This window comes from Rhinolophus ferrumequinum, chromosome 15 (genome assembly GCF_004115265.2).
Source record: "Rhinolophus ferrumequinum isolate MPI-CBG mRhiFer1 chromosome 15, mRhiFer1_v1.p, whole genome shotgun sequence".
NCBI classification, from domain to species: domain Eukaryota; kingdom Metazoa; phylum Chordata; class Mammalia; order Chiroptera; family Rhinolophidae; genus Rhinolophus; species Rhinolophus ferrumequinum.
Genome location: NC_046298.1, coordinates 35888533 through 35897286, shown reverse-complemented (window position 1 = coordinate 35897286; position 8754 = coordinate 35888533). Strand labels below are relative to the sequence as shown.

The following is an 8754-nucleotide window of genomic DNA, read 5'->3' as shown; positions in this document are numbered from 1 at the left end:
TCAAACTCCATCTGTGGCCTAAAAAACTTTGCATAGTCTGGTTTTCGATGACCTCCTTGACTTCATCTTCTGTCGCTCTCTCTCTCCCCAGTTCACAGTATTCCAGCCCAGTGGTTCTCAAAAGTGTCGTCTCTGAACTACCAGCATCAGTGTCACCCAGGGTTATTAGAAACACAAATTCTTGAGGATTTCTTGTCAAGATGGCAGAGTAGGTAAATGCTGTGCTTACCTCCTGCCACGAACACATCAAAATTACAACCAAATTATAGAACAATCAACCTGGAGAACCATCTGGAGACTAATTGAACAGAAGTCCTATAACTGAGGATATAAAAAAAGAAGCCATGATGAGACTAGTAGGAGGGGTGGAGATGTGAAACACGCTTGTGCCACACCCACATGTGGTGGTTGAGAATCGGGAGGGATATCTCAGCTGCGGAGGTAGCCCTGAGGAGTGAGGGGTCCCAGGCACACACCAGGCTCCCCAGCGCAGAGCACCAGTGCTGGGAAGAGGAGTTCCCACAACATTTCGCTGTGAAAATCATCAGGGATTCTGTCTGTCCATCTGGGTGAGATGGAAGACTGCTGGAAACCCAGGCATTCTCTTAAAGGGCCCATGCAAAGATTCACTTGCTCACAGGCACTCACCCTGGGCTCCAATGGATGTACAGTGGTTCAGGAGGCACCAAAGACATACAGGGAGAGACTTAAACGCGAGGCTAGCTTAAGGGCGAGGGTTGGAGGGACAGCCATCATTGTCCCTCTGTTGAACCCTCATCTCATGTAGCTGGTGGGTGGGTACCATCTTTCCTGTGTTGAGTCCTCTTGCCACATCAAATCTGAATCTTCATTGGCCTGGTGAACTCCATTCACTCTACCCTGGTCACTCCCTGGGACCCTGCCCTACTCGCTCACCACAGGAGGCTCTTTCAGTGACAAGGCAGTGGGCATTGGCCCATGCTGCAATCTTTCTTGGAGAATTCTTGGGGGTGGTCTGTGGGCCCCAGGCAGATGGCAGCTGGCCTTGGTGTGCTCTGTGCCTTTTGCTGAATGGACTCAAGCTCAGCACTGGCACCAAATTGGAATCTACAGTAACCTGGTGAACACCACTCTCCCCACCCTGGTGACTTCCTGAGACCCCACCTCACCCAGCTCTTTCAGCAGCTGAGTCTTATGGACAGCCAGCAGCCAGCAGCAGGCCTCAGGCTGCCCTGGGCCTTTTGCTGAGCTGCCCCAGGCCCAGTACTCTTGACAGCCAGCCTCAGTTCACAGAGTGGCTTCTCCCATGCACCTCTAGGTCCAGCACAGGCAGTGACCAACCAGAGATCACTTTGTAACTTCTACCAAGTAGACCTGGGTCAGTCACAGGCAGCAGCTGACCTTGGCCTGCACCAGAGACCCTATAATAAGAAACAAAGAAGGACATTTCATAATGACAAAGGGATCAATCTAACAAGAGGATGTAACCATTGTAAACATTTATACACCCAACATAGGAGCACCTAAATATATAAAGCAAATATTGATGGGCATAAAGGGAGAGATTGACAGTAATACAGTCATAGTAGGGGACTTTAACACCCCATTTACACAATGGACAGATCTTCCAGGTAGAAAGTCAACGAGAAACAGTGGCCTTAAATGACACATTAGACCAGTTGAATTTAATAGGTATTTTTAGAGCATTTTACACTAGAACAGCAGAATATACATTCTTTTCAAGTGCACATGGAACATTTTCCAAGATAGATCACATGTTAAGCCACAAAACAAGTCTCAATAAATTTAAGATTGAAATCATATTAAGTGTATTCTCCAACCACAGTGGTATGAAACTAGAAATCCATTACAAGAAAATAAAACTGAAAAAAGCACAAACACATGAAGTCTAAATAACATGTTCTTAAACAATGAGTGGGTTAACAATGAGATCAAAAGATGCCTCGAGACAAATGAAAATGAAAACACAATGACGCCAAATTTATGGGATACAGCGAAAGCAGTTCTAAGAGGGAAATTCATAGCAATACAAGCCTACCTCAAGAAACAAGAAAAATTTCAAACAATCTAAACTTACACCTAATGAAACTGAAAAAAGAACAACAAACAAAGCCCAGAGTGAGTAGGGGGAAGGAAATAATAAAAATCAGAGTGGAATAAACAAAATAGTGTCTAAAAAAATACAAAAGATCAACGAAAACAAGAGCTGGTGCTTTGAAAAGATAAAATTGATAAACCTTTAACCAGACTCTTCAAGAAAGAAAGAGGACCCAAATAAATCAGAAATGAAAGAGGAGAAGTGAGTGACAACTAACACCACAGATACACAAAGAATGATAGCAAAGTTTTACTACTTATTATGTATTATAGTACTTGTGTTGTCACCAAACACCATTTCAAAACAGCTAATGAAGTATCAGTAGTTGTGAATTGTTCAAAATAAAAACTTAATCTTTGTAAAAAAAGAAATACAAACTCTTATGTCTCATCCCAGACCTACTGATTCTGAAACTGTGGGGAGGGAAGACAGCAGTTCCTGCTTCTAGAATGCTCTTCCTATGGCACTTTGTATGGCTACTCCTTCTCATTATTCAGGTCTCAGCTGAACATCACTGACTCAGAAGAATATTCTAAATCCTCTCAACCTTCCCTTATATTTTCTCCCATATTCCTATTTTAGTCTGTTTGTAAAAACCATTTGCCACATTCTGAAATTACCTTGATTGTTTATTTGTTTACTTGTTTGTTAACTATTTTTCCCTACTAGAATGGAAGCCTCAAGAAGACAAATTCCTTGTCTCTTATACACGCTGCATCCCCAGCCCCTAGAAAAGTATCTGATTATAGTAGGTAATCAATACATATTTGTTGAACCAATGAATTACTAATTTCCCAGTGAAGAAATGGGCTATGTAACAAGTAACTTGACGAAGATTAAATGTTTGTTAGTGAGTAACTAAAGTTCCACCCTGAAAGTCTCAGACCAGGTCCAGAGATTTTTCTGGCACTTTCCTGATTAGCAGGAGTAGCCATTTCCCTAAAACCCTGGGAATCTCAAGTTGGAAGGGGTTTGTCAGTTACTGATTCAGCCCTTAGCAGATGCGTGAGTTTCCTCAGTGTTCTAAGTTGGATGTTTTCTATCTTCTACTTTAATCTTCCTGGAGACTGGGGAGTGATAACCTTGTGGAGGCAGTCAATTCCATTTTCAACAACCCTGACTGTTTAAGATGTAACTCCCTACCTCTTTCGCCCATAACCCTTGTTCTTCCCTGTGGAGCTACATAGACTGAGTCTTCCGTAAAATGGACCTTATCCTGTTTCATGAACATATCCAGCATTTTCTTACTTGCTCCTCGTCTCATGTGTCAGTGAAGAAAGTAGGTATGCCGGAGTCAGGAAAGCCTGGATTCAAACTCCCTCTCGCTTATTGACCTTGGAAAGTTCCCTTCATCATCTCAGGCTCCTTCTCTAGAACAATGCCTGGCAGTTAATGTTGTTGTTGTTGTTATTGTTATTAGGTTTTAAATCGCCAAAATATTTTGGTTAATTTTTCTGATTAATTTGAGTTATTGTCCTTTGATTCCTTGAGCTAATGTCCTTTACTTTGCTCAGTACTAAATATGCTGCTGAATAGGCCTCAGTGGAGTGAGACTATCAACTTGTTTAGACTCTGTTTCTCTTAATACCACCCAAAATCAAATTAGCTTTTTTGGAAGGTATAATATATCACAGACACATAGTAGGCCTACAGTCAGCTGAAAATCCCAGATTTTTCCCCCCTCACATATTACTGTCAAACCATCCTCTATAGTGGGCTATCTAATATATTATTTCCATCATTTTAAATTTCTTCTTACTATATTTCCTTAAGTAGGGGTATGGATGTGTGGTTCAGTTGCGATCTTAGAGCTAAATACTACTCTATAATCTCTCAGCAGTTTTATATATGTGCAGTCTCATCCTCAGAATGACTCTGTGAGGCTTGCATGATCCTCATTATTACGATTTGGAAATGGAGTCTGGAGGTTGTGACTTGCTCAAGGTCATCCAGCTAGTAAGCAGAACCAACACAACAGTCAGGGCTCTTATGACACCAGTCCAGTGTTGTTTTGAGGAAGGAAAACAGAGAAAAGGTGCTCTCTGTTGGGTGGAAATAACAAGGGAAGTCTTTCTGGAGAAAGTAAATATCGAGTGGGGTTTTATCAGAAGGGAAAAAGCAAGCAATCAGAAGATGAGGGTGCGTGTGATTGAGGTGAGGGGGACTTAAAAGCAGGAAAGGTCTCTCTGAAGAGTAATTGCTTGGACAAATTCGGCCCCTGAGATAGGCCAGTGATTCCTGACCAGAGCTGCCTATCACAATCACCTGGGGAGCTTTTCACAGCTCACCTGCTGCTCCCATCCCAAGATTCTGAGTCAGTAGATTAGAGGTGGCCACCTGTATTATTTTTATACCTCTCCGTGAAACTCTGATGTATAGCCTCTGTTGCAAATCACTAGGTGAGGACCTAGCGGGCCCGTTACCTAGAGAGAGGTGTAGGAGTCCTTAATGTGGAGAAACGAGTTGGGCAGCTGGAATTGGGAAGGGAGAGAGGACACAAAGCAGGCAATGGAATGATATGATATGAGTTCCTGAGAGGAAAACTTTTGATGATAAGAAAAGTCTGCAGGTTTCTAAGCAGGAGAGTAGTATGTTTCAAGCCCCCTGTGATACACTGACCACTTTGAGTCAGGCCTCACCCCACATGCTGTTTCTAAACCCAGTCTCTATTCATCAATCTAAATGGGATTACATCAACACCCTTACTTAATCTACTCTCGTTACATCTTTACCTTAAAATGTTTCTGTGGTTTCAGACACATCACCTTTCCCCCTTTGCTGCCGAGTCTGGTTCTTCATCCCATTTTTGCCCTCCCCGTTTTTGCAGAAATGTTAGCAAACATTGTGGTCACTCACTTCAGAGTTTTGTAATCTTTTATTTTCAATCTGCCAGACCGGGCTGTCTTTTCCTGTACTAGTCAGTGTTGAGCTCTAACCGATGGGGGCCAAGCTGTGTCCTGACCTGTGTGGGGTGCTATGGAGGGAGAAGACAAGACCCAGACTTCAGGCAGCTCCCAATTTAATGGGGGAGACACAATACACACGTGAAGATGACTGAAGCATACTTACAAAGCAGCAGGCCAGATCAGTACAGTGCAAACCCAGATCATTAGAGGCCTAAGCCCACAGCCCCTCCTCCTAGTCCCCTTGGCTCAGAATCTTCCTGAGTCTTCTTTGACCTCGTGTAGTATTTCTCTTCCATCTCTTTCCTGTTGGCTTCTCTCCAGCATGAACCGCTAGACCGGTGTCTAGGTGTTGCTTCAAAGCTTAGGGCAAGATTGCTTTAGGACTCTCTCTTTCGGGGTGGTCGTCCCCAGCTACAGACCACCTCCCAAGGACTTGAATTTGTGTTAGCTACATTGCCTCTGAAACTTGGTCTGCTAGTGCTTCTCAATGCCCAGCCGTTTCTTCTTTTGCCTCAGAGCTATGTTCCCTTTGGGAAGGAAAATTCAGTCAGGAAGGGATACCAAGCTGGTGAGAGAGATTTTTACAGTCCCGCTAGTGGTGTGGGTCTGAGGAATCCTAAGCCCCTCACAGTCCCCCTCTCCTGGCCTGCTCAACTCATACACAGCCCCGAGGGCCTCCGAAGGTCCAGGAGCCTCCCTAGTCTGTGGTGAAGTCCGAACTCGCTGCTCCCTCTGCTTGACTCACACCCCGGTCTCCATTTCTCGTCTCCCCTGTGTCTCGGCCTCTGCGTCCCAGCAGGGAGGAGCCATGGTGCCGCAGTATCTGAAGCCCTTTCCAAAAGGCTCTGCGCACATCCGAAGAAGAGAAATAGAAAAGCAAGGGGTCCAGACTGGCGTTGAGGGAACTGAATACCACAGCTTCCGCTCGCCACGTGGGGCTTTTTTTCATGTAAAACCCCACCAGGTGAGATACGTTATAAGGCCCGAAGCACACCAGAAAATTAAGGAGCGTCACGACAGCCAGCCCCACAGCCCGGCGCCGCCTCTGGACCCCCACATGGGGCTGGGTGAGCATGATCCACACAAAGCGCCAGTAGCAGAAGATGGTGACTGCCATGGGGATGAAAAAGAGGATGAGGCACAGCTCCAGCCGCACAGGAAGCACCACCTCCAGCTGCTTTTCGGTGAAATTCTCATAGCAGGTAATTTCATTCGAATTTGTGGCCTTCTGGGTTGAGTTCAAGTACTGAACGATGATCACGATGGTACAGTGACCAAAGGACATGATCCAGGCGATCAGAGCAGCAATCACTCCATACAAAGGCCGGCGGGACAGCTTGTACTGCACAGGGAAGGCCACTCCCAGGTAGCGCTCGATGCTGATGCCCGCCAGGAGCCAGGTGCTGCAGTAGATGCTGCTGTAGAAGCCGAAGCCCGTGAGGGCACAGACTATCTCAGGCAGATACCAGCGGAAGTCAGACGCAGCCTCAGCGATCTTGAAGGGCAGCAGCAGCAGCAGGAGGAGGTCTGCCAGCGTCAGGCTGAGCAGAAGGATGTGGACGGGTGCAGGGTGGGGCTGGCGGACCCGCCCCACGAAAGCACGAAGGGCCAGGAGGTTGGCAGGGAGACCAGTGAGGAAGATAACGATGTAGGCTGTGAGGATCACAGAGCTCTTCAAGGTGGACATGACTGTTCTGGAAAAGAATTAAGAGACGGCAGGGTCAGGAGGACCTACTCACAGCCTAAGGATCCACCTCTGGCTCAGGATGACATTCTCCCTGCACTCTTCCCTGTCCAGGCCAGGGCTTTCTGTTGCCACCACTGCTTGTTCACACCACCTGCCAGAACTGCCCAGAGCAATTATTGACTTTGCCTGGGGCGGGATATTAACTAGGAGTTATTACGTTTGCCATCATGTGTCTCTGGGGGAGACCAACCCTTGGTGTCCCCAGGGAATTCCCCCTCCAGTGTCTCCAGCCTTTCTCCTCACAGATACAGGAAGTTAACTGTTAGCTGTTTCCATCTTTCCTTAAGTCCCTGCCTCACTCAGACACCTGCAGAGAGAAACGGCAAGCCTCCTCATACCGAGAACTTGTGCTGTGAGAAGCAGGCCCCTGGCTCCCCACAGGACCCCACCACACATCCAGGAAGCAGGTGCCCAGACCCCCACCCCATCTCCCTACCTCGTTTCCTCTCCTTTTGCAGAGCACCTTTTCTTCCCCGATCTAATACCGGACTCTGGGGCTGTATTAAAAAGGGGAAGCCAGTGAAGTGGGGGGAGTGGGGGGAGTGGGGAGGAAGAGTGAGCCAGCACTATCCGTTGGGGCTGGTCCCCCAAAAGGCTTTCGAGAATATTCAGAAAAGCCCACAGGCAGTCACTGGCTCCTGAGCCTAATTCTTAACGGGCTAACGGTTTCCACTTAGTTTGTAACACTCACCACCCACACAATCTGTCCCCTCCATCCTCTTTCCATGCTTGATATCCTGGTCTCGGTTTCCTTGCTCCCCACACTGGCTCCTGTCTCCAAGTATGATCCTTCCATTCAGTTTCTCAAAGACTTTCTCCAGCCCCCCAACACCTGTCCCTCCAATTCTGATCCTGGCATCACTTCCCAGAGCACAAGCACAAAGCTAGCTGCCTTGCCTTGTTGTCTTCGTTCCGGATAGATGGCTTCTTGGGATTAGTCCTGAAGTCTGAAAGCTTCTGGGAAAGAGGAACGCAGTTTCAGCCACTGCTACTGCTCATTTCACACAGGAAAATATTGTAAGGAACCTGGCTGGTAGAAAGCTTTTATACCAGCACAAGTCATGTGACCAGAGAGAGGAAGGTCAGTAACTGAGCACAGTCTTCTCTCCAACCTAAAGGAAAAGGCGCCGGCATCTTTCTTCTCACCCTAGAAATCCTGACTTCCAGACCCCGATTTTCCGTCCCTCGTTCCTAAATTTCTTTTCAGTCCCAGGCATTTTTCCCATTTCCTAAGTCAGATTCTCTTCTCTTTTCTAGGCGATTTCTACTGTAATTCTACTCATTCTCAGAAAAGAGGATTCTTACTTCCTTCTATTCTGCAATTTTTTCCCTTCCTATATGGTCTCCTGCCCTCTGCCCCCAGTAAGTTTCTTTTACCCTCTCAGTTGAAACAGATTGGTTTCTCCTCGCCTCGGTCTTGTTCTGGTAGAAGTAGCGTGGATTTAGAGTCAAGCACAGGTGGGCTCAAATCCAAGTCCCTTCATTGTGACTTCGGAGAAGATCGGTTTTCTGAACTTTGGTTTCCTTTTCAGTCAAGTGACGATGGGAATACCTACATCCCAGGGTTTCTGCAAGGAGTCAGTGAGATAGCAAATGTTAAGCACATGGGCCAGTGCTTAGCACTTTGTGGATGCCCATAAATGGAAATGGACCCTCCTCTAAAGCCTGCTGGACAGCTTCAGAGAGAGTGAGCCACTTGGTAAAATATCTGTATATTCCCTCTCCCTGTGAGCTGGGCCCAACCTCTGAGCCACCCTGTTCTTTTCTCACGAGTTTCACCTATAAAGCTCCAAGTTAGAAGCTTCTCATAATCCTGTTAAAACACACACCTGAGGAAACAGAGTCGAAACATGTTTTCCTCTGTTTTGTCATCTGTGGTCATCCCTGTTCACAGAATCTCCATTCTTTCTTAAGGACATACTTATTTCCTATTGCTTGCTCATTCTTTCGTTCATTCATTCATTCATTCATTCATTGCCTAAAACCTCAGGGTCCAGGTATCT

The 8754-nt window shown here is 46.4% G+C and overlaps 1 protein-coding gene across 4 annotated transcripts; it reads right to left on the bottom strand.

The window, feature by feature from the left end:
* Window positions 1-2194: 2194 nt before the first annotated feature.
* Window positions 2195-7758, bottom strand: LOC117034964 (free fatty acid receptor 2-like). Of its 4 annotated transcripts, none has more exons than XM_033128509.1 (2): window positions 7649-7758; window positions 2195-6693 (listed from the first exon to the last, which is right to left on the bottom strand). In XM_033128509.1, the coding sequence occupies exon 2, from the start codon at window positions 6689-6691 to the stop codon at window positions 5702-5704; it is 990 nt and encodes a 329-aa protein (XP_032984400.1). In that variant the 5' UTR covers window positions 6692-6693; window positions 7649-7758; the 3' UTR covers window positions 2195-5701. The 4 variants fall into 4 exon arrangements, with proteins under 4 accessions (XP_032984400.1, XP_032984397.1, XP_032984399.1 ...); XM_033128506.1 differs by having other exon boundaries at window positions 2195-6698; window positions 7649-7757; XM_033128508.1 differs by lacking the exon at window positions 7649-7758 and adding an exon at window positions 7443-7635 and having other exon boundaries at window positions 2195-6698.
* Between the last annotated feature and the right edge of the window lie 996 nt (window positions 7759-8754).

Coding starts and splice junctions, on each gene's coding strand:
- LOC117034964 (XM_033128509.1), bottom strand. CDS start 6,691: ATGTCCACCTTGAAGAGCTCTGTGATCCTCACAGCCTACATCGTTATC.